General features: G+C 29.9%; 1 protein-coding gene across 1 annotated transcript; it reads left to right on the forward strand.

The window, feature by feature from the left end:
• The first annotated feature begins 1238 nt into the window (after positions 1–1238).
• On the forward strand, positions 1239–21918 carry Tsp42Ej (Tetraspanin 42Ej). The gene is made up of 6 exons (XM_065511868.1): positions 1239–1557; positions 1981–2090; positions 20782–20943; positions 21015–21176; positions 21253–21447; positions 21521–21918. The coding sequence occupies exons 2-6, from the start codon at positions 2025–2027 to the stop codon at positions 21605–21607; spliced, it is 672 nt and encodes a 223-aa protein (XP_065367940.1). The 5' UTR covers positions 1239–1557; positions 1981–2024; the 3' UTR covers positions 21608–21918.
• Positions 21919–27558: the final 5640 nt, after the last annotated feature.

A 27558-nucleotide genomic window follows, 5' to 3' on the forward strand; every position in this document is an offset into this window, starting at 1 on the left:
ACTAAAAAATTTTAATATATCAAAAAATACTTTTAGAAAAGTTGTTTGTTTTAATATAAACCAAAAATATACATTCAACATTAAATGAGTTAGGGGTTTTTCTTTCAAACAATTTTTGAAATGAGTTAGGGTTTTTTAAATTACTGTAAATCTGTTATTCTTCAACATAGAAAACTGAATTTTTTTAAGGGAGGTATACTTTAGGGTTCTATAAGTCGATTATTTCCTGAAAAAAGTCGAAACCGACTTTTTGGTCGGAAAAAAATCGAACAATAGATTATGTTATCTCAAAAGTCGATAAAAGTCGAATAGTCGTTTAGTATTTTAAATAAGTACAGAAAATTCGTGGTTTTATTTTCACTTTAAAATTTAAATAACTGATTAAATCTATACCCCGATTAATTACTTGCTCGATTAACCGATTAAACCAGAAACCTGATTAATTGAATAACCTAGTATTTACACAATTTTATTCGTGAAAGTAACTAAAGAAAATTTGTTTTAAATTTAAATTTGTTGATGTTTTATTCAAAATTTGTCAAATATACTACAAAAGGATTTACAATATGAATTAAATTTTTATAACTTTTACGACTTAAAAAATATTAATTACGTTAATATTTCTTACTTATATATATAGCAATAAAATAAATTCAAAATAAATAATTATTAGTTATAGAAAATAATATATTTTTTTGTTAGTCATTAAAATAATTATCACGCTAAACATGAATCCTTGTAATTACAAATCAACTCAAACTCATCAGCATTGACTGTGTGAAAGTTACCCGATTTTGCTTTACTCTTCAGCGTTTGGTTTTTAGAAGACAGCCTTGGGACAGCCGAAAAGCGAAAAAGTACAATATAAGGGACACCCTAATGTAAATATGTACTCATACAATGTGTTACAATGAAATGAACAATTTCCCTCTCACAACGTGATACGACAAAGTGCTTTTTGTGTTTTGTTGTTGTTTTATTTTCCATTTCACTTTTGACACGAAAACATGTGGCAGTGGTGGATATAAAGGCAAATACACTCACATTTACACTTACACACAATCACACCACACAGGAAAAGCGAAAAGAAAAGCATCGTCGTCATCATAAGCAACAACAATAACAACAATATTAATGTATAATAAAACCAAACTCATCTCTATCAGTGTGCCAATGATGAACAAGAACGTGCATAAGATTCTTCTCTTGGCTTTTCACCTCAGTACCACTTGTTCCTTAAGACGAAATTGGTCGGAAAATTCTGTGAGCGGTTAAAATAAATAGCAACAACAGGCATGTGTTCATGATTGTCCGTTCGTTTCCTTCTACTTACCGACAACAACAACACAAATTAATCATAAATAGAAAAATCTGTTGGAATTCAAAAGCGTGCGTGTGTGTGTCTGTGTTTCTGAATATAAACAAAAAGAGCAAAAAACAGAATATTAGCTGAAATAAAAACGACTACAAGACAAGTAAATACATTTTTAATTTGTAGTTTATTTCGGGCAAAACAACAAAATTTAAGGAAAAACAAAAAAATATATATTTTGTACGGTACGTATACGCAATATAATAAATACATGTGAATCTAGATACAAATGAATGTCGAAAATATTTTTAGTATCGCATGTAATTATTATAATTAAAATACTACAATAATGTTTATATTATGCATATACATCATATTTATACATACATTTAGTATTTAGTTTGAAGTTAATTTGACATTTGAATAAAATAAATTTAAGGATTTTCAATATCTGCTTTGCCGTTATGCACCAAGTGTAAAAATTGATTTGTAATAAACAACAACCTATGTACTCAGGAATATTAAGAAGAAAAAAAAAAAAACATAAAATTGTGTCATTTAGTATATAACTGAGTTCTACTTGTTTTTTGTTTTTGTTTCTTTATTTATTTTGTTTGAAAACAATAAACTTTTAATTTTTGTTTTCTTTTAATTTGTTCCATTTTTAGTTCTCTCAGCTGCTTATTTAAGGTTCAAGGAAACAGACGTTAAGATGAAACTGTCATTTTCAATTGCTGTCTGGAAATACGCTCTACTAACCTTGAATGTTCTAGTTTCGGTAAGTGAGAGTATGACAACGAAAAAAAAAAACACTAACAAAACTCTATAGAATGAAGCCAACTAAAGTAATTCGTACTACATAAATACTATATATCTACTATATACATACCTACATATATATATGTATGTATATAGGTAGGTATATGTATTCTATACAAAAATGTTCATACAAAACAATTGTATGGATATATTGGCATAATCAGAACACGACGAACGAACACAACCAACAACATATTATTGTAATATACTTATGTACTCAGTACATAGTTATGAATATGTATGTGTGCACCTAGTAGGGTATTCATTCGAGTAATAATCGTTCGATTAATCAAATAATTTCTTACGAATTAAAATTTTTTATAATTCTAAATTTAAATAAGTAATAACTAATGAATTACAAAAATTATATTGTTTCTGAAATCCGACAAATAACTAAAGATAAAGGGAATCTTTCGATCACTGTAAATGAGTGGACCGAAAGCTCCTTCTATAAATATATAAATATTACTGCGCAAAAATGTTTTATGTTTAATTTAGGACTTGAACCAATAAATTTAAAAGGTACGGAATAAAATATTCTTATTTAGTAAAAAAAGGATGAATGATTTTTGAATTGATTTCGAAACAGAAATTTTAGGGTCAAAACATAACGGGGCGGCCGTGGTGTGAACATATATTATGTGAACATAGATTATTAATAGCAGAATTTCAATTAATAATCAAAATATTAACATATATTGTGGCGAATGTTATTTTGAAACGGTCCACGGTGGCGCCATTTGAGTTTTTTCGTTGAAAAAATCATAACTTTTGAACCAAATGAGATAATCAAAAATAGGACCCGTCATCAATGTATACTGGACACATTGGAAGGCTATACACAAACATCGGACATGCCCGATCGCATACCAGACACAGATAGAATATCATGGTCAAACGGAACATTTGAGCAAATACCCGTAGGAATTCGTTGCTATACGGATGTCTCTAAACTGGTGGACAAAAAGGGCCTGGGGTTCTACACGCAGAGAAAAAATATAATTGGGCATGGTTACTGTAACCATTTAAATAGTGTTACAAGATTTTTAACAATATTATAGTCACAGTAACTATTTACATGATTGTGATAACCATAATATAGTTAATTTATGATTCACATGATTGTATCAACCATATATATGGTTACAGTAAACAAATATATGTTTGTGGCAACCATATTTATGATGAATAATTTTATCATAATATGTTGTTCTCAGATTATGATAAGCCTTAAGCCGAGAGCAACATAATATGATATGATAAGTCCTTCATCATATGAATGGTTGTCACAAACATATATCTGTTTACTGTAACCATATATATGGTTGATACAATCATGTGAATCGTAAATTAACCATATTATGGTTACCACAATCATGTAAATGGTTACTGTGACTATAATATAGTTAAAAAACCTGTAACAATATTGAAATGGTTACAGTAACCATGCCCAATTATATTTTTTTCTGCGTGTACATTGAAAACCCAGAAACAGAAATATACTACCGTCTACCTAATCTAGTGTCTACAACACTAGCTTCCAGTCCGTGCAATAACGGAATGTGTAAATTGGATTGGAATAAATATGGCGCTAGCGGTTAACATATTTATCGACCGCCAGAAGACAATTAGGGCGATATCAGATGATAAGTTTAAATCTAAGACCGTAAGAGAGCTTTGACCGAATATTCTAGGTGCATTTCTTCGGATTTGATGTAGTATTCATCCTCCTATCAACCTAACCTATGGGTTAGCAAATTTGAAATTTGTGGAAAAATCAATTTCATGGGAAATAAAATGGATGGTTGGTAAATATCGATTTACAGTACAAGATTTTTTATTCTTTTCTTAATAAATAGATCTATTAATAGAGACAAAAATAATTACGATCCGTTACATAGTTTTCGATATCTGAAAGCGGACCATATTACCTAAAAATGGTCTGTTTTTTTGAAAACTGAAAATCAGTAAAATTTGAAGGGCTATATCTTTTGAACCAAATCTGATTGTAATAAGAGTATCATATTTGAAATCGGTGGACAATTTACTGTAAAATAGATTTATTCAATATTCAATATTAGGGGCACACGAAAGTGATATTGAGGATGCCATTTATTATGATTACGTTAAAGTAGACGAAGACCATGATCTTAAAATATATATAAGTGAAGTTATTAAATGCGTACGTAAGTGTATTAAAATATTTAATAAATCTACTGATAAACACAAAATATTGTAAACTTTCGTTTTGTTGCAAGAAAATCATGGAGTTGGCCATCTTTGTCTATCAATCATACACGGTCTGACTACAAATTAGCCACGTTCACTGACAATGATATCAAACTTAGGACAGATTTGTGTAATCCCCTAAGACCACTTGATTAAGCAAAGATTTTTTTTTTTTTTTTTCAATTTTATTTTTTATTTATTGTATCTTCATTCATGAACTAACAACAAGTACTTCAAATCTTATATCTAATAATTATAATTTAATTAGTCCAGCCAGTGCCGGACGAAAAATTGTTTATTCATTTAGCTTTTATTAAATTGGCATTCTTCCTTCTATTCTTTGGATTAGGTCTGCTGTGTCCCTCCTTCTTAACCGAGTGTGGCCACGGTTATTTAATATGTTGCGGCCAGTGGGTTTGGGTGAATTTCAAGTTTTTTTAAATATTTTTCTGCATTTTTCGTGATCTCAGTTTTTACAAGGGGCACGTTTAGATCTTTGTGTATATTCGCGTTTTTGATATACCAGGGGGCAACTGTGATCATTCTTAAAAACTTGTTTTGGCGTCTTTGGATCTTTTCAACATTTGACGCTGAGGCCGTGCCCCATAGCTGTATGCCATAACACCATATCGGTTTTATGATCATGTTGTAAAGTAGAAGTTTACAATCTAAACTAAGCGTAGAGTTTCTACCAATAAGCCAATTAATTTGAATTGACTTCAATTTCATTTGAATCAACTTTGCATCTATATGACTTTTCCATGTAAGGCGACGATCGAGATGTATTCCGAGGTATTTCACTTCCGATTGTTGAATTATTGTTTGGTTATTGATATGAATAGGGGGGCATGATTCTCTACGCAATGTAAATGTTATATGGGTACATTTTTGCTCATTGACTTTAATTTTCCATTGTTTTAACCATTTTTCTAATTCAAATATGTGATTTTGTAAGTAACGAGATGCTTCTTGAGGGTTTTCATGAATGCTTAGAATAGCAGTATCATCAGCAAATGTTGATGTATGAGTACGATTGTTAGTTGGCATATCAGACGAATATATCAAATATAAAAAGGGTCCCAGGATACTGCCTTGTGGGACTCCAGCTTCAATGGGTTGGGGACTACTTAAAAAGTCTCCTTCTTTAACCTTAAATGTTCGACCAGTTAAATAGCTTTCCAATAGCTTATGTGTGTTTGCAGGTAAATTTTGACTCAGTTTGTATATTAAACCATCATGCCATACTTTATCAAATGCTTGAGAAATGTCAATAAAGAGAGCGGAACAATATTTCTTTTCCTCAAACGCTTTTCTTACAATATTTACAAGTCTATGGGTTTGTTCGATAGTACTGTGTTTTCTTCTAAAACCAAATTGATGATTCGGAATACAATTGTTTTCAATTAACATCGGGTGCAACTTGTTCATAAGTATCTTCTCAAATAGCTTTGATATATTGGACAATAGGCTTATTGGTCTGTATGATTCTACTTTTGTGTGATCTTTTCCGGGCTTAGGTATCATGGTAACCAGTGAAACTTTCCATTCTGGAGGATAATATTCAAGGCGTAATATAGCATTAAAAATAAAAAGAATTATTTTTATTGCTATCCGGGGTAGCTCCATAAGCATCTTGTTACTGATTTTATCAATACCAGGTGCTTTCTTGGAGTTTAAATCAACAATAGCCTTTTCGATCTCTCGAATCTCAAAACGTAGGGGTACGACTGCTCCAAAATGGGGTACAACAGGTGGCAACTCAATTGCTTCATTTGATGTGTTCGGTGTAAATACGTTTTTCAAATGATTAACAAACAGATTCCCTTTTTCAGTATCATTTCTTGCCCAGCCACCACTTGAATTTCGCAAGGTGGGCTTACATATGACAGGTCTTTTAAGACTTTTTGTTGCTCGCCATAATGAGTAATCCGATTGCGGGGTTGCGTCCAGGCTTTCTAAATATTTATTCAATGATTCCATTTTTCGAAATTCCAAGAGCTTTTTAAGTCTTTTTATACAATCTTTAAGTTTCGATTTGAGTTGGGGGGATCTGTGCAATTGCCACTCTCTTCGAACTCTTCTTTTTTCATTTAAGAGCCGTTCGACATCTGCAGAATAAATTCTATTATATCTGATTTGTCGGGGGGTTTGGGTAGCATGTTGAGCAGCCAGTTTGAGATTTTTATCGAAATTGATAAGAGAGTGATCGATGTTTTCTGGTGTTCTTAGCGGTATGTTTTCCGAGCAATGTGTACTGAGGTATTTTTTATATTTGAGCCAATCAATTCTTGTGCCTGTCATCGCTAAAGTACCAGTCGGGGATACAATTTCTCGGGGGCTCAATAAAGTAACAATAGTGGGTGAGTGATCTGAAGATAGTTCCATCGAGGATTCAACTTGAATCATTTCTCCAGGGATATTTTTCATCACGCTAAAATCAATAACATCCGGTATTTTTCGTGGGTCAGTAGGCCAGTAGGTAGGTTGGCCGCTCGAAATCACATTCAAACCCATTTTAGAAATTGTATCAAACAAAACACGACCTTTAGGGGTAATCAGTCGTGATCCCCAGAATGTGTGCTTAGCATTATAATCGCCAGCAGCCAGGAAAAGGGGGCCTAGTGATTTAAAAAATCTATTATATTGACTTTCTGTAATTGAAAATCTAGGGGGTTAGTATATCGATGAAATCACTAAGTTTCGATGAAAATCTTCAAGACAGATTGTAGTAGCTTGAAGATAATCTTCGCAAAGATCACACATTAAGTAGTGTTTGATTCGAGCTTTTATTAAAATTGCCGAGCCTCCGCATGCTCTACCTCTGGGATCTTTGGTATCATATATTACGTATCCATTTATTCGAAATGAACTTCTGGACGTCAAATGAGTTTCAGAAACCAGCATTATATCAATTTGTTGGTTTCTTAAAAAATATTCGAGTTCGTTTTTGTGTTGGCGTATGCCGTTTGCATTCCAGAAACATATTTTCAAACAGTTCATGGCTTATTTAGGATAGCTTGTAATAACATGGATTGCATTTTAAGCATTTCCTGCATCATATTACTCATAGAGTTGGTAAAATTGTTAACCGATTTCACTAGGGTCTCTATTGTAGCTTCCAGTCGACTAAAATTAGAAGTGGGATGTTGGTCTGCAAATTTCACATTGATATTAGGGTTATTTTCTTTTCCTATTGGTGGGTTTTGAGCAAAAGTTGGATTCGTTTTTAGAACACTAGCGTATGAACCTTTATTATTCATGGTTTGCGAGATTTGGGGATAATGGGTATCAACTAGGTTCTTTGATTGCACAGGATAAATACCGGGTTTCTGTGTTAATGTTCTTTTAACTATAGAATATACTGGGCATCCTCTGTAATTTGCTGTGTGATTTCCGCCACAATTGCTGCATTTTTTTACTTTTGAGTCGTTTTTGGATTTATCGCATTGGGTAGAACCGTGCAATTCTCCACACACCACGCAAACAGGGGGTAGTTTGCAATATGCCCTAGTATGACCATATTCTTGACAGTTTAAACACTGGACTGGTCCCGATCTCTTATGTGGCTCTTCTATCGTAATTTTACGATGCAATAAATATTTTAAATTGTAAATTGGGTGTGTTTCATTTTTCTTGAGATTAACATCACCTGGTTCTAGTTCAACTCTAAACATTGGTTGGGGAATTTTCTCGCGATTTCTAATGTTGACTACATTTTTTATTTTAAACTTGTTATGTTCCAAAGCAGCCTTTATATCTTCAGGATCTACACAAGAGTCAATACCCTTAATAACAATTTGAAGCCCTTTGCTACTCTTCAATTGGTATGTGTAAAAACTTTGTTTATTGTTTTCAAATTCGGTAACAACCTTACGGAAATCATTTTCATGATTTACCTGTATCTTAGTCTCGCTTATGTTACCTCGCTTAAAAGGTACAACGTAAAAAGAATTTTCTCCGACCAACGAGATTAAATTCTTAATTAGAGCATTCGAATTTTGCTCTCTCAAATAAATAGGAGGGGGTTTGGACGACTTGGGTAATGTTGGGTGGTCAGCTGCTTCATCTTGCAAAATAGAAAATCTGTTTTCGGTAGTTTTCCTATCAATTTCCCTATCTTTAGGAATTTTTGCGGTTGATGCGATTTTTGAGGATCTTGGGCTGCGTCCTCGTTTCAGTACGGTAATGTACCTATCAATTCCCACTTGGATTTGTGGTTTTTGTGCACTATATTTGGGCTGAACATTTTTAGGTATTGCTCCCGTACTATGGTTAATTGGGTTTGTACTTACTGTGCAGGTTTTTGTTTTAGGGGGTGAATTATTTAGCATACCTTCAGGCGGTACTAAAAGTTTACTTTTGGTTACCATATTTCCATCAACAGCTGTCAACGGCAAATTTTCTTTTGTTGTACAAACACCTTTCGTAAACAAAGCGGGGGATAATGAACGAGCTCGATCACTTTGTTTGGCGGTCAAATACAAGCTGTCATCAACTCTTGTATTTTTGTTTTCTTTCGAATTTTCTTCAACATTCACAAACACATATGCATTTCTGCCGTTCATGCTAAGCCTGCGCTCACTATGATTACCACTTGAGAAACTCATAAAGAGTATTCTCTGTTTATTTTTTTGCACTTGTGCTCTTTATTGGTGGAAAAAAGAAAACAAACACCAGAACGAAAATAATAAAAGATAACTTTAATTGGCACTTTTAATATTATATTTTATGACTTAATCAAAAAACGATTGTATATTTAAATATAATTTCGCGTCCATTCGCGTTAAAGATATATATATATTCTTTTTTTTATATTTAATTTATTTTTAGCCGTCAATATCATCAAAAAAAACGAGATATTTGCGGAGATAGAAAAAAACACGTCCGTTTAGCTTAACTATACGCAGTGTAACGTTAATATAGAGCTTGTTATAAATAATTTAGAAAAAGTGAATAATTCATTTACTAAAGAATAAGTTACTCATTTTAAAATCCCAATTAATGAACGACATATAACAGTTCTTTATACGTTTATATTGTACTTCAATTCAGTATAATGTCCATCTAGCTCAAATTTAATTTAGATTTTATTTTTAAATTTTAGATTAAGCATAGCTCCAAAACGGAATCTAAAGTGTTTGCTAGTCAATTGTTTTGTAGATTGTTCGGGAGGGAATCTGATCAGAATATTTCTGAAAATTTAATGATGGACTTTGTTTTCGAATGTTTTTTAACATTATCAATACTTGAATTGTTAACTTTAATGTTATTTTTTGTTTTTCTTTTACAATAAAATATGTATTAAAAAACGTACATCAAAACTTCATTCTTTGCTATCTAAAAAAAAATTAAATTATTCGATTAATTTTAAACGTCTGACCGAATTATTCGAACAAGTTAAAATCTCTTATTCGAATTATTCGTTTTATTCGATCAAGAGAAAAATCGAATAATTTGAATACCCTAGTACCTACATATGTATATAAATTGTTATCATGGTCATGAAACACTATATACTCATACTACATACATATGTTCATTAGTGTGCCCCGTTTACATGCAAGAAAAATAACGAGTCGATGTTTCCAACTAAAATGATAGTTTAGCTTGTTTGAAGAGACAATTTCTCAAACTTTTTGTCCTAGCGTCAGTATTCGGTGAGTTGGATTAAAGCAAAAAAAGACACATATCTATACCCAAACACGTTATAGACCAAAAATTCTCCGAAATGGGTTTTCCGCTTTTCAAAATTCAATCCAGTTCGTATTTTATTTGAATTTTTCGAAGCCTATTTTCTCTGAAGTTAAACAATCACAATATGGATATCAAAATAATCGCAGTTTTTTTTTCCATTTAAATACAAATAGGTTTCCACCAAAAAAATACCGGAAAAATCTGTTTTGATCCATGGGCCGCCCTAATTTACATAGTATGTCAGTCAAACAAAAATACAAAAGAAATTTTAATTTTGCATTTGTTTGAGCGTTCGTTTTTGTTTTTATATACCGTGTACATGTATGTATGTTTCACATGAATGTTTACATATTTACATGTACATATGTACTATGGACTTATGTACATGTCAATACATATGTAAATGCAGATATTTGAGTGTGTAATGTAAATACATCATACATATTTTAACAAGTAAATATTACATATTCTTCATTACATAGACGTAGTAAAATTAAATTCCATTAACCCATTAATGACAATAGTTTATATGGTTTACATTATTGAATCGAAAATCGACAAGATTTTAGGGAAATTTTATGAATAGATTCAATGATGATTTCTATGTAATGAAATTTTTCCAAAATATTTTTTACTGTTACCTAAGCTAAGTTATTCGGAAACACGAAATAATTCAAATAAATTTTCTCAACGTTTTTGGAATCAGGATCTTAATATTTCTAACCATAGAACGAAAACTCTCTTGTCAAAAACCTAAGTCTCTTCTCAAAAAACGGTGAGAATGTATTAGTTTACGCTCTATATGTATTTCTCTATATTTCTATACCCACAACACCATTGTGGGGAGGGTATTATGTGTATATGTAGTTATACGGTTCCATTTACATACATATATTTAATAACATAAGCTATAATAAATATCTTAAATATATTGTTAACCACACAAAAGTCGTCATAAATAAGTTTTATGTAAGCAAAACTTAGAACTCCGATTTTTCCAGTATTTACCATAGCACCCATATAAGGTCTACAATCTGCATTTTTTTCTCCATTAACTCTCTTGGGGTATTTGCCTTCCACAAAACATCTCCAGTAGATTTTCTCGTATTTCCCATGTGAGATTGCACAGTCCTAGTTATTGGATTATCGTGCGTCTCCATATACGATGTTGCCATTAGATTCAGTGTCTTTTGTTACTTTACCCTTCACCTTCGTGAGAAGGGTATATGAGGAGCCGCATTTTTGCTTATTTAAAATTTTTAGGAAATTGAGTTTTATTTTTTTCGACCCCTTAAAAAACTGCATAACCTGGAAATGTTAACAAGTTTCTTACTTATCAATAGATACATCTAACTGCCATAAGTCAGCACATTAAATGTTAAGGATGTTTGGTATAAAACCATTTTAATATCGGAAAAAGAACCTTTTGTTAAAAAATAAAGAAAAAAAAATTACGTTTTGTTAAAAACAAAATTAAAAAGTATGTTTTTTATGCATTTTTTTTTAAACGATAATATTTTAAATTAATGTTTTTAATCCTGATCTAATATATAAACATATTACACATTGAAATTAAATATTTTTTTTTTCGTTTTATACTAGTGTTGTACCTTTTGTTAAGCACAATTTTTTTAGAACCCATTGTTTCTAAAAGATTTCAACCCAAATATTATAAAAATACCAAAAAACCAATTTTTGAAAAAAAGCGAAAAGTACCTTTTGTTCTGCGGCTCCTCATATATAAGTTTGTCATTCCGTTTGTAATTTCCACTATATATTTTTCCGACCCTATAAAGTATATATATTCTGGATCCTTATATATAGCGGAGTCGATTTTTGACCTATATCTGGATTACTAAGTCATTAATATAGACAATATGGATATCTAATGATAGATATTTCAAATACCTTTGCAACCATAGTAAGTTGGACCTACAATGTGTCAAAATCGGAAAATATATTTTTTAACCCGATTTTTTTCACCAAAAAAAATTTTAAAATTTAAAAAAAATTTTAATTTAAACATTTTAAAATAAGAATTCGAAAAAAAAAATTTCCAAAAAATTTAAAAAACAACTTTGTAAAAAAAAATAAATTTTGTTTACCTAAAAATATTTAAAATTTGTATTTTGAAGTAGGTTTCGTTAAACGGTTGTTGTTCTAGCTAAGTAGATGATGATTGATCTGCTGTAGCGGGTCCTATGCAGTGTTGCCAATTTAGCCCTTTTTGGGCTAAATTTAGCCCTTTTCAATCTTGTTTAGCCACAAAAAAATTAATTTAGCCTTTAGCCATTTTTTTAGCCTTTTTAACTTTCATTTAGCCATTTTTATGACTAAATCAAAATTTATATATTTACTCTAATGATATGAAATTTTTGCTGTTGAAAATTAGTAAAATCAGTTCAAAAAAATTGGCAGGGATATTATGACAAAAATTAACTAAAAATTTTGAACCAGTAAACAATTTAAGCACATACAAATTGTTGGACCTTCCATACATTAAAAAAATACCATATCTAATATAGAGAAAATGGACGTTATTTGAATAAAAATTGTTAATAAATATGTTAATGTTTTACGCGCGGGTCCGGGCGTTTATAAAATCATATATAGGGTTAAAGAAAAAAACTTTTAACTTTATCTGGGCGATGTATTGACGTAAATATAGTACTTTAACAAATATTTTATAACACATGCCATGTAGTATACCGTTTTCAAAGACTACAATCCAACCAATTTAGAAAGAAAAATTCAGTTCATTATCGATAATAATTTAGCTATGATCATTTTTATCTGATCAAATATAGAAAATTAACTTTTTTCCAAATTTTATATTTATTATATTTTATTAAATATAATATGTAAACATAAATTAAATATTTATGTTTACATATTTTGGCTACCTTAGTTTTGATATGTTTACTAACTAATGGCAAAATTTATGTTTTTGTCAATGAAAATCAATTTTAGAATATTTTTTTTCTGCATTACATGAGAGGCATATTTGCTATATATTCACTTATCAAAATATTCTCCATCGAAGTTATCATACATACATAATTTTTCTTTCATATAAAAAAATTTGCCTAGGCTTTAAAAACATCGGCATATGATATACGTGTGGCCCCATATTACGTTATTTTAAAGTTAAGGATCAACATACAGGAATAAATATTCTTATTTTCTTGCATTTGAAAGTGTGTTATATTCATACATTTTTGTTTGTATATTCGGCATAGCCAAATGTAACATTCTAAGTTGTTTTTTGTGTCAAATGTTAATTAAAAATGTTAGCCCTTTTTTAGCCACTTTTTACCCTTTTTTTTCTAAGAATTTAGCCCTTTTTGTTCACCATGAATTTGCAACACTGGTCCTATGATACATGTACGATGTTGTCATAAGATCCAATCTATTGTTATTATTGCCTGGTATCAGTTTCGCTAATCGGTTGTTGTTCCAGCTAAGTAGATGACTGGTCTGCTGTAGCTGGTTTAGGATAATGGGGCTGCCATCTGTCGTTGCCTAGAAACAACACCCTCTGTATATTTGGTGCAGTCGTGCTAATCTTTGATTCCTAAAAAATATCTGTATAAATATCTTAAATATGTTAATGACAATTAATTTCGAGTTATATAAGTTTCTTAAAAGGAGAAATGATTTCCAAAAATTTTGGGAGTATCGGTACTGAGTATTTTTTTAAAAAACTTAAATTATGGATCATCGGTCCATAATTATCAGAGCTCCCATATGAAACTTGCAGCAACTATGTTTGTTATAAATTAAAAATTTTGTTAGGCTCGATCCGTAATTGCCAATTATGTTTATATTTATTAGCGTATTCCATCAGGAACATAAGCTGTTCACGTAGAATATGCATTCGTTTCAGTCTGTTGCAATGTATCTAAGTTCCATGAAAGATGCCCCCGTCTCGTGGAAAGTAGGACTATATCGTCGGCGTATTCTAGGTCTTCGAGTTGCTGTTTTATTCTCAATTGCAATGCAAGAATAACATCAAGGGATGTGATAAAAAGGAGCGGAGAGAGAAGACATCCTTGTTTTAACTGGCTTAATGTATTGAAAGGTTGGCTGCATTTTTTGTTTTGCTTTTTCCGAGGTGCAGTACGCTCATTTTTGCAACGGTGTGTTGGGCTTTGATTAGGTTATTTAGTTATAGCCATCATTATAAAATACACAATAAATAAGTTTCCTAAAAAATCCTTGAATAGAGAACTGATTCCAGAACCGTTCCGTTTCAAACAAAAATCATTGGTCCCAACGCCAAACTAGAACTAGTAGTGGCTATAATGTACTTGCGTTCTGGAACTACTACAGTTTTTCCTGGGATATTTTAATTTAATTTTAATACGTCCAAGTTGAACTCAAAATCTATATTTTAATTGACTTTATTGCCCTTAATTCTTAAGTTATACAATGTTTCTTAACAGCTATGAAATAAAATATGTTAGGAATGATGGTTTTGTTAAAAAATCGTTTTTGTTTTTTAAATAATTTTATTTATAATTTGAACCTCATAGAATATTTAACAGCTTTAACCAAAAAGCAATGTCCAAAAATTTTACTTATTTGTGGTGGTCATAAATGGGTTAATTAATAAAATTGCACATGCGGATGCTGTGATTAAATTGTGTTGTGCCTCGCACAAATTGAATTCAGTTTTCAAAAAGAGATGCGGTCAATCATAAAATTAAAAGAAAACTAAAATAATGAGCATGTGTATTTTAAAATCACGATTATTTCATTGCTGTAGACTTTATTTTTACAATTTTGTTTGAGATCATTTTTGTATAAGAATTTTTTTCTGACTACATATTTTACAAAAAATGTATTTTATTAGAAAGTGTTATTTGAAGATTCTAGGCATTGATATATACATTTATTTATTTGTATTTTAGAGTGGAACGATTGAGCAAATAAATGTTTTGCAATTTGCAATTCGAACTCAGATATGCTTTGTGATAATTCCAAAAAAAAAAAAACAAGTAAGAAAGTATGGTAGGTCAATCCCGACCATATAATAAAAGTATAGTAAAAGAGCAAAAGCATTTTTCTTTTAAAATTTCAATAATTTATATTTTTGAGTGATTTTCGGAAGTGGGCCTTATATGGGAGCTATGACCAATTATGGACCGATCGCCATGAAATTAGGTCGTGTGATTTATGTCTATATGAAAGTTATGAATAATGAAATTTGTATGTATACCAAAATTTTTATGCGTATTATGCACGTTAAAGTGATTTTCGGAAGCGGGTTTATATGGACCGATCGTAACAAAATTTGGTGACATAAATTTTGTATATATACAACTTATTTGGAGCGGAATTTGTGGAGATACATATATAAATTAAACATTTATGACCGATAAAGTCCAATTTCGGGAGGACATTTGTATGGGGGCTAGATGAAATAATTGACCGATTTCAACATATTTCAATAGGCTTGTTCCTTGGGCCGAAAAAATAATATGTACGGAATTTGATCGAAATATCTTCAAAAAATGAGCTTAGAGTACAACACAAGGTTTACATGGACAGCCAGCCAACCAACCAACCAGACGGACGGGCATCGTTTAATCGACTCAGAAAGTGATTCTAAGTCGATCGGTAAGGTGGGTGTTAGGCATCGGCAGCTTCCCTGAAATTTTTAGATATACATTAATGAAATTGTTCAGTTTTTTCATGTTACATTGTACACATTTCTTTGATCAGATTACAATAGTTTACAATGTTTTGACATAAAAATTTGGAAAAATATTGAAAAAAAATACAGGACGTCAGAATTTTGAGATACATATTAAGAAGGAAATATGTCTCTCTCACGACATTCCAACTATAGTCTCCTAGCATATACTGGTCCCAAATGGTCCCTTGATAATGCCTTTCAAATTCAGCAAATAAAAGTTGCAATAAATCTATTTAGTATTCAATATTGAAATTTTCGATTTTAACCTTGTAATTTTTTTTAAACATTATTTTTTGTTTAATTAACTTCAAACTAATGTGGAAAAACATTTTTCCAAAATCTCAATCCGCCTGGTCGTGAATTTTTTGATAAGAAAATCTTATTTTTCTTAAAATTGTGACGCATATTTCGGAAACGAAATTTACTTAGAAAACTACTGTACGTAACCTATTTCAAAACTAAGTATATGTTTCATTTTATGAACAGAAAATATTTATTTATAATTTAATTTTTTGTTCAATATTCTTCTATGTAGTGGACGACCAGTAGCACGCTCTTTACCACGAATATCCAGTACATAATACGAAATATATTTTTCTTTGCATTGGTTGTATAAATGACCAATTTTTTCATAAGAATTGGTATTTTCTTTGTGTACAAAATATATTATTATTTCTTGTTTATTTCTTTAACGGTCAACCACACCTTGCTAAGGTTTTGTAAAGAATTCTAGAACATTTGTAGTAACAAACGTTTTCTGTTGTCTTTGCAATTCTTGATATTAAATAACACTATACAACAAAATCTAATTTTTTCCAAAATTAAAATTAAAAAAAAAGTCACGTGTATCGGCGTTTTGAAAGTTTACATTTGAAATTAATTTGAGGGGGGGTTAAAGTTTCCCAACTCTGACATATTCTTATTGTTAAACGGCATAAGAAACCATGTGATCCTTACATTTTAGGTATAAAATGTGTTCAGAAAATTTATGTAAAATGTTACGGAGAACATTTTTGTAGAATATTATGACCCTCTAAATCCTCAAGGCATGGGTCTTTTTTGTCCATGAAAAATACCTTTAAGGGGTTAAAATGTATGGTGGAAGTGTAATTGTCTAGATCTAAAAAAGTGTAATTAATGAATACTTCCTATCCAAATTTGCTATCGAAGGTAAAATAATATTAGCGATTTTTAGTTAAATTTTAACTATTTTTTTATGCTAAATTTTTGGGGTACTTTAAAATAAAATTCTTAATAAATGCGAAATTAACCCTAGGCTCTCATTTGTTATGTCTTATTTCTGACTTTCTGGTTGAATTTACCGTTTTGGTGTATTCAGGGACTTATAGTAAAATTTCACGGACAATATTTTTGCGGAACATTTTAAGCCCTTAAATCCCTGTTTTAATGCTTTTTTCGCTCTTTTTTAAAAGAAGTACAAAAAAGACCCATGCCTTGAGGATTTATAGGGTTAATATATTCAACAAAAATGTTCTCCGTAACATTTTACATAAATTTTCTGAACACATTTTATACCTAAAATGTACGAATCACATGGTTTCTTATGCCGTTTAACAATAAGAATGTGCCAGAGTTGGGAAACTTTAACCCCCCCTCAAATGAAATTCAGATGTAAACTTTCAAAACGCCGATACACGTGTCTTTTTTTTTATCTCCTCCATCAAAATTAATGTTGGTGTTGTACAGTGTAAAATATCTAAATCAAACAAAAACACAAACAAAAATTGGACGTATGTCTAGTCACATCAACTGGTGCATTGAAGATCAAATGCCAATTAATAACACTGTGCACGAAATTGACACTTTTTTTCTGTCAAAAAGGGCATTCGGGTACGCTGAATTCGGTGGTGCTGACCGTTTTTTAGGCTAGCTCGTATTTTCAAGATATAACGTTATTTCGAAAATGGAGGAGGTTTGACAACATATATTTGCGTAACTCAAAAACGGTTTAGTTTCTTGAATAAACTGGAAAAACCGCAATAAAATTACTTATAAGTAGGGCTTAACACGATTTTAATCTTCGCAGTCGTTTTAGAAATATAATTTTTTTAAAATTTTTTTATAAAAATTTCGAAATTTTTGGTTTTGGTAGGCAAAGAAACCTGTTAATAAAGAATGACACAAACTCATTTAAAAATAATGATCTACGAGTATTTTCTGACAATTAAACTTCAAATGCAAAAAGTACCAATTTTCCACACTTGAACCACCGCACTATAGGTTAAATGACTACTTTTTCTGTGCTAAATTAATAACGACTACAAAATCATGGTATTCAAACCAAAACCTTAAAGAATTTCATAAGTAAGAATAATTATATTAAAAAAATGGAATTTAACCCACTAACGACCAAAAATTAACCCTTTTGCAATCATTAATGCAAACTTAATACATTAATTTATTTTAAAAATACTAATACTTTTAGTAATTGCTTAAATCTAATTCATTTTGTAAATTTAAATCAGAAAGGTCCTCTTAACTTTCACTAATTTCATCGTCTTGGTGGGTATAGTGAATTACTTCAGGTGGAAATGTGGAACTTTTCCGCTTTTGTAAGCGCCTATATAAAAATGATGTGGAAATTAATGGATCTGAGATACAGCTTAATATTAATATTAATTCGGAGCTTAAAAGATCTGTCTTCTCCGCTTCCATTACAGCGTCTTTTTGCATCTCAAAATTTTTTTAGCAATATGCAGTAAAATAGATTGCAACGAAACTTTGGCAAGAGTCTCATTTGCATTTATAATTTTTCTTTTAAAATTTCAATAATTTATATTCGTGAGTGATTTTCGGAAATGGGTTATATGGGAGCTATGACCAATTATGGGACGATCGTCATGAAATTGGGCCGTGTGATTAATTTCTTTATGAGAGTTCTTTATTTTTTATGTGTATACCAACAATTTTAAGAGATTTATGCACGTTAAAGTGATTTTCGGAAGCGGGAGCTATGACTAATTAAGGACCGATCATCATAAAATTAGGTGACATGAATTCAGTATATATAAAACTTATTTGGAGCAAAATTTGTGTAGATACCTATATAAATTAAACATTAATGACCGATAAAGTCCAATTACGGGAGGACATTTGTATGGGGGCTACGTGAAATAATGGACCGACTTCAGAAAGTTTCAATAGACTTCGTCCTTGGGCCGAAAAAAATATATGTACCATATTAAGGTGGGTCTTAGACTAATATTCTTGGACATTACAAACATCTGCACAAACGCATAATAACCTCTCCACTATGGTGGTGTAGGATATAAGAAATGCATTGTTGTTCCACTTCATCTGAAAATATGTTAACTTCAATTTTGTTCACTACATGTTTGAAAACGACATCAAATTTTTATTTTTTTTTGAATTTTCGTTAAGCCAAATTTCAAACAATAACCTAAAAAATATAGTATTATTCGAAAACGGCTAAAAATGGCTATTGAATGTAAATGAAAATTGGTTTATAACATTTCAATATATTCATTTCTGATTGCATTTAATCTACTGAACTTTGCCGAAATTTTAAAAGCTTCCACGAAGTTACATTTTGAAAACAGTCGCAGCACTTTTAAGGTTAAGTTAAAAAAGTGGATTTAATTCAAGCAAGTTAAACAATTTTATCACATTTTTTAACAAAAAACCCTACTTACTTAATTTATTGTTCCCCATTTTCACTTTCTTCTTTATAACTCGCGAAATTATTTAAACATGCAATTGAAAGTTTGAAAGCAATACAGGCTTTTCAACAAAATTTATTAAGTGATTACAATGCAATGTCTTTGACTGCGTGTTGTCAAACGGAATTTAATATTTAACAAAAACAAAAAGCTGACATAGTTAATTTGGAGTATTGGTTACAAAATGGCATTAAAAAAAGTGCAATATTTGCATTTGAAAAATTGGACTTTAGCACAGTTTTGGTAGCCGTTTAACCTATAGTGCACCGTTGAGTTTGAAATAAAAGTACTTCTAGGTCCTATATTATAGAAAATTCAAAAACTACCAATTTGAAGAACGAACTTTTTTGGTATCATAATATCATTAAGCCCCTATTCTTAATTATGTAGTTCTTTACTGAAAAGCATATTAGCCAACTTTAATGTATATAAGCTAACTAATTTAATATATTAAAAAAGTACCATTAAAAGAAAAAGTACAAATTTTCCTTTATCCTCTTGAAGTTTGATTTTTTTTCGATAACACATAATATTTAACAAATCATCATAAAACCGATAAAAAGACCGAAACCGATCGGTTTTCAATTTTTTAAAACCGTAACCTCGGTTTTGAATACGTTTTAGAAAGTAGTTAGTTAGATAGTACCCAACAGAAGTAATATATTGCAGAGTTTGGAATGAAGGAAGAAAGGCTAAATGCTATTTAGCATAATTTGCTTGATAAAAAAAGAATTTTCATTTTCCATTTATTTTTAGAAAATTTAATTAATTAATATATAAAATGTAATTGATTAAAACAAAACAATTGCTATGATATAATTTATGAAATAATTTATACAGCAGTCTATTATATTGTTAGCTAAAATAAAATACCACGTAACTACAATATTAAAATTTTGACAGATGAATGAAAAACATTTTTGAAATAATTTTATATTCTTTTGTAAACTTTTAATTAATTCATTCTAAAAATATATTGAGAGTCTTTTCATAAAATGTATCTGAATAAGTAAATAAATTGATTTTGGGATTAGCTAGTAAGGAAACTGACTCTAAAAGACTCAATTGACTCCCTGCTTAGGACATGCTCGTGTTAAAATAACTAATCAAGTAACTACTTATGTAACTAATTGTCACCTAAGTGATAGGTTAAATCAGTAGTTCGGGAACGTCACCAAGAACTGCTGGGGGTAAACACATCCCAAGTACGAGTACATATCATACAATATAAATTGAAATGCTTTACTTTTGATGATGTGAATTTTTTTTAATCAGATTTGAAGAATTAATAAATGTGGTTAATATTTTTAATTGGTTGTTTACAGGTCTTAGGTGTAATACTCATATCAGTCGGTGTGGTGACATTGGGTGGTGCCGGTTCTCCATTGGGTGCATATTTAGCCACTGGTTTAGGCTCCATAGTCCTGACACTATGCTCCCTGGGATGTTTTGCAGCTTTGCGTGAGTCATACGCTTTATCGATGGCAGTAAGTATTTCGAGCAGTGTAAGCAATTGGGAAATTTTAATCATTATTTATTGTATTCTAATATTTTTTAGTATTTGGGTTTTGGTGCATTTACTGTGGTCTGCGAGACAATTTACATGATTAGTTTTGCAGCAATGAAGAGTGACTACATTGATATGACCAGACAACGAGTGCAAGATACTTGGGAGTTGGAACTAAGCTCTCCCGGTGCCATGTTTAGTATTCAAACACAAGTGAGTTGTAATTCTATAAATTTCATTGCAATACATTTATATTATTTTGCATTTTTTTTTATTTATGACAAACCAGTATGAGTGTTGTGGCAAAGATAGCCCTCAGGATTATATTAAGGATAATAAATTGCCTTCCAGCTGTTGCATCTTAAAGGACTGTTCCAGTGACAATAATATCTTCACGAAAGGTTGTGAAAATATGGCTGTGAAATTCATTGACTGCCAAAGTGATAATCTTATCTTGACCCTTGTCGGTCTAGTAGCTTTAGAGGTGTGTTTTACTAGACTCTACTATATTATTTTAATTATTAATCTGTTTATTATTTTTATTAATATTTTTGCAGGCTCTTGCAATGATATCTTCATACTATTTAGCTAAAAGTTTAGAGGCGCGTGGTGTGAAGAGTGAACAAATTGTGATTTCAGAGTAATTACTTAGTTGCTGTTGTTGTTACTCGTACAATAAAAACAAATCAAACAAAAATGTAGATCGATCAATTGAAAGTTAACTCGTTAAATTTGTTAATTTTAATAATGTTAATTGAATAAAGTCTTTTATACTATATTCTTGTTATAAAAGAGTAATACAGTTATTTTGTCAAAATTAATTACTAGATAATGATGTGCCGATATCAATCAATTAAATATTTTTGTTTTAACCTTTTTAAATGCCAATAATTTTTACAATACCAAATTAAAAATGTAATAAATTAAAATAAAAACAAAAACAGAAACAATGAAATACCAATTAATTTTATTTTCAATAATACTCGTAGTTTACGAACAAATTGGCCAACTGCCAATTTATGGATCATTTTCTGTTGCATCAATGCAGGCAATTAACACAAATAAATTTTATTTGCACGGCCAGAGCCAGCTGCGATCGTGAGAAATTTAATTTTAAAAAATCATTTAACAAAAACAACAATTAGTTTGCAACTTAGAGTAAGTATTTTAATTAGTATAATTTGATCAAAAATAATTTAAAATTGAACTATCTGAGAATGTACAAATCACAACGGTTTCTGTAAATGTATCAAATTTTGAGGATTGCAGCTGGACTACAGTGACATTTTAAAATTGGAGTCTTAGGGCACTGCCACACGTTCAATAAATATCGCGATACTGGATCGCGGTCAATATATATTGAACGTGTAGCAGTGCCCTTATAATATTAAAGTTCGATCAAAACATTTTTTTAGTTTTTTGAAAATATTTGTATTTTCTACAAAAACAACACATTTGTATGTCTTGTATCAATTGTAGTGTTTATAAACCGGATAACCGGTTAACCGAAAAACCGGCTTTATGACTAAAATCAATAAATCTCATGTTTTGGCGCATTTTTTATATTCATTGTGTACACACTAGGGTATTTAATCGATTATCCGTTAATCGGTTAACCGATTAATTTTGGACAGTTAACTGTTCGAATAATTTGAAATTGCCGATTTTCAAATACCAAATATACGAGAAAACATGAATTTTAATTTTGATGTTTACAACAAAAAAACACTCTCACACAAAAAATAATTGACAAACTATGTGAAAAATTATAGAACAGTTCGTAAAACACGGATTTTAAGTTATGACGTTGTTGCAGCAAATAGGCGATATGTTTACAAAAATGATCTCAAATACTATATTTGCTGTTTTTTATGTTTTTGTATACAAAATTCGTTGTTGTATTTTCAATTTAAAATGAAAATAGAAATTATTCGGTTAATCGAATAATTTTAAATTAACCGATTATTAACCGAATAAATCTAAACCTCGATTAATTATTTGCTCGATTAACCGATTAAACTAGAAACCCGATTAATTGAATACCCTAGTATACACCATATCAAACATTTGGTTTGATATGAAACCTAAACTGCTGATTTACAATATAAACCTCTTTATATAAAACTGTTTAAGAATTACAATGACTCTAAATAGTAGAGGATGATGAGTTTACTTAAAAACTTTTTCAAAATAAATTACTCATAATGAAACTATTACAAATTAAAATTAAATTCCGCAAAATTCTAGATGTTAAGTTCAATCTTACTAATTATTCATTATAAACTTAGGGATGATTTTACCAAACGTTAAATTGAATTTGCTGTACATACATTCTTTCAATAAATTTGACTTCATTAGTGTGTTTTTTTTTTTCTTAAAATGTTCCTTTTCAGAAATAAACGGTATAAAATCCATGATTTTAAATATTTTTGAAATCTGATAATGGAGTTTATTAATTATTTGGCAAGATTTATAATGACAAATAATCACAGTTAAGAAGTGAGTTTTGCATTTTAAATGTCTATTTTGGGACTTGGAATATTTTCTCTTTCATATCAGAAAGTCGAGGTGATAATAAATTTTTAAAATTATTAAATATGTATTTAATTAAAAAAATTGTGATTTACATATTTTGGTTGAAATTTAATGAATAAACCAATAATTGAAACAAGTATTATGTATTTAGTAACATATTTATCCTCAATTCCATTTGACTGTGATGATAATTTCAAAATTTTTACAAAATAAAATGGACTTAGCATTTTTGCATATTTATAGTTACTTAATATTAACTATTCCTGACTACTAAAAACCAAACATTTTAAAGCTGTTTATGCATTTTATGTTTATTTCTCATATATGTATGTCGCTTAACCGGTTTTTTTGAAGTCGGTTTACCGAAAACCCGGGTTTCAAAAAAGTCAAATTTTCCGTTAACCGACAAAACGGTTTTTGTAAAAGTCGGTTTTTATAAACACTAATCATTTGAAATGGCTTTTTAAATCACATCCAACGCATAGTGGTGTCGATCTTAAAAAAAATGGTAATAAATCTGTGCCTTCTAAACTACTGGTCCGATTTCAGAATGATATACAAACAAATCGTACACGCAGAGAAAAAATATAATTGGGCATTTAAATAGTATTAAAAGATTTTTAACAATATTATAGTCACAGTAATTATTTACATGATTGTGGTAACCATAATATGGTTAATTTATGATTCACATGATTGTATCAACCATACATATGGTTACAGTAAACAAATATATGTTTGTGGCAACCATATTTATGATGAATAATTTTATCATAATATGTTGTTCTCAGATTATGATAAGCCTTAAGCCGAGAGCAACATAATATGATAAGTCCTTCATCATATAAATGGTTGTCACAAACATATATTTGTTTACTGTAACCATATACATATATATGGTTGATACAATCATGTGAATCGTAAATTAACCATATTATGGTTACCACAATCATGTAAATGGTTACTGTGACTATAATATAGTTAAAAAAATTTTAACAATATTGAAATGGTTACAGTAACCATGCCCCACTATATTTTTTCTATGCGTGTAGAGTACGACAAAATTCTTTCAAAATTATATATAGTATACATACATATATTATATGTAGGGCGGATTTTCATGCATTTATTATTGGAAAATAGGCGCTTAAAATATGCATAAAGAAAAAGCAAAATATGTTTCAAAAATGTGCACTTATATTTTTGTGCATATATGTATGTACATAAGATAATTAACTGTGGATCGTGCAATGACTAAAAAATACACCCAGCAGTTAAGACTCTTTAAATTATGCCAGAAATTTAATAGTTAAAGTTTTAAATTTATAATTGTTCTTCTGACAAATCAATGCCATTTTACAGCAAAATTTCCAATTAGTCTACATTGTATTTGGACGTTCGAGAAAAAACATTAATTTGCATATAAATCCGGGTTCTAATTATATGCAATTGAATAAAATTCTACTGAAAATTTTACTATATTTACAAAATTCACAATTTTTCTATATATTCTAGAACGAGTATTTATTATTTTTGAATTCTCCTTTCATTATTTTTGAACAGTTGTGGTTTTTAACAAAAACAAGATGTACCTATCTTCTTTTTCTATGCATGAATTCCGGGATTCGGGATAAACAAATCCCGCAAATTACGAGATTTTTGATACTTTGTTAGGTTTTTGAAAATCCTAAAATAACTAGAAGGCTAAATTTCATCATACTTATAATACTAATTTCGATTCAAATCCTAACGGAGCCAGATTTTTTAAATTTCAATCAGTGATCAGCAGGTTTTCCTAGCATTTACTGTCTTATACACAAGTTTATTAATACATACATATATAATTTCGTAAAAAGAATTGCAAAAAATTGCGAGATTTGCATTTATGATATCTAGAATCCCGGAATTTGTAAAACCCAGTCCTCTTTGGCATCCTTGGTGGGTACCAATCTCACAGAATGTAAAAAAATATTTTTTTTTAACAGTAAGTAAACATAAAACTCGGATTTTTTAAGTAAATATTGTAACCAGAGTCATAAAGTTAATATTGCTACAGAAAGAAAAAAGGGCTTTCCCTTATTCTTTTTGTATCATCATAATGCTTTATTAGGATGAACTTTTATTAGGTTTTTATATGCTTTACAAAAAAACAGAACTTTTTTCAAGTTTCTGTAAATAAAATATGTACTGTTAACTTTACATAGAAACAAAAAACTTTAATTTAATGTTAAATACAAGTTGAAATGTGTTTGTGCAGTTATGTATATATGTATGTGTATTCCGGCATTAGAGTTTTTACCTATGATTTTGGGTCAACTCTAGTTAATTGAATAGATACTTAACTAGTTGTTTTAACATGAGTTTGTCCTTAGCAAGGGATCAGTTGATCCTACATAGAAACATAGAGTCAGTTACCTGGTCTTCTATAAATTGTTTAATTCTTTAAAATGGTATATATTCTTGAAAAGAAGACACAATTTCCTTCACGTTGATATATAATATGTATATCCTTTCTTTTCCACTACTCAAATATATTATTGTTCTATGTCCCAATATGTACTTAAGTATTATGCAAAGGGAATTTATAGGCCCGACCTTGGATCACTTAACAGAGCCAAAACCCTAAAAAATACAATTTTTTAAAAAAGGTACATAGATAGATCCTTACTTAGAAACATCAATAGGAAATATCTCTTTTCATAAGTTGGACCACAAAGGGATAAAAAGGGGAAAACGGGAAAAATTGGTACCTTCAGTTTTTAAATATTGAATATTTCTTTTACGGCCATTCTCACAATGTACGATTAAAAGTTAACGTGAACTTTCACCGCAAGTTAGGCTAATTTGAATTTCACAATGTACGATTAATTCTTAATTGACACTATTTGACAACAAAGTTGCTGTTAAATATAACCGAACAAATTTCGCCGGTTAGCATCTTAATTGTAAGAAATATAATAAAAGAACATAGAAAAACATTTATATTTTTGTAATATTTATAATTTTTAAAAGTGTAAAGCGAAGAAAAGTAAATTTTGCACGGGCTGATCCATATAGCACCATATACCATCCATACACAAACCAAACAACAAATGTGCACTTTTCCTTGTTGGTTTTCAGTAATTGTTGTTCAGTTTGTTCTGTAAATTTTACAGTTAGGTACCTTAATATTTTTGAGTTTTATACGTTTTTTTTATTATACCACTAAGAAAACACAAACTATTAATTTTTATGCCGTCTTTTAGACAATTTTTTATATTTCAATCTTTCATTACACTATTTTTCGTAAACAAATGTATGCATTATTGCCATACTTTCTACTGAATGCTTTGGTTAAGTAATCAAATGATGGTGAAACGTAAATCGGTAACCGTTGGTTAAATGGTCCCGTTAAACAAACCGACAGTTAGTTAATTTTCCGGTTAAAATGAAATAATTGTACATTGTGAAAATGGCCGTTAGAAAGAAAACTTTTTTAATTCAGTACGAACGTAGGGGTCACCATTTTAAATTTTTTGTTATATCATCATATAGTACTTATAGACATTGTTGATTTTTGGCCGATTGTTTGAAAATTTGTATTGGTTTTTGGCTTTATTGGAAATTATTTTTTTACTTGATATCGAATGTGGTAATTCAAATTAATTATAAAAAAATTATCTTTCTATAAGAAGAATTATAATTTTTTCCAAGCTACCCCTGGCAACACTGCTCTTTACATGTGTAACTGCTTAAAAAAGTTAAAGTAATGCATTTGCTCATGTAAGCAGAAAAACTGCTCACACATTGCTGGCGTCAAATGAGTTTATGTATTTAGATAAGGCGGTTGTCGATAATATAGTTTAAAAGCTTTTTCAGAGCTTTTGAGCAACTCTCTTGATTCCATACGAATCCAAATTGTAAACAACTGGTGAATACCAGGGATGTCAATTGAAATTTTAAAATTGTACCAACAAGCATTACAAATTGTACTTTTTTGAAAATGAAAAATCACATGTTTGTAAATCGGAAATAAATTTGTTTTTACATTAATTTGTTTGAAGTTAGCTAGGTTCACACA

The sequence above is a fragment of the Calliphora vicina genome, chromosome 5, assembly GCF_958450345.1.
Source record: "Calliphora vicina chromosome 5, idCalVici1.1, whole genome shotgun sequence".
Classification (NCBI taxonomy): Eukaryota; Metazoa; Arthropoda; class Insecta; order Diptera; family Calliphoridae; genus Calliphora; species Calliphora vicina.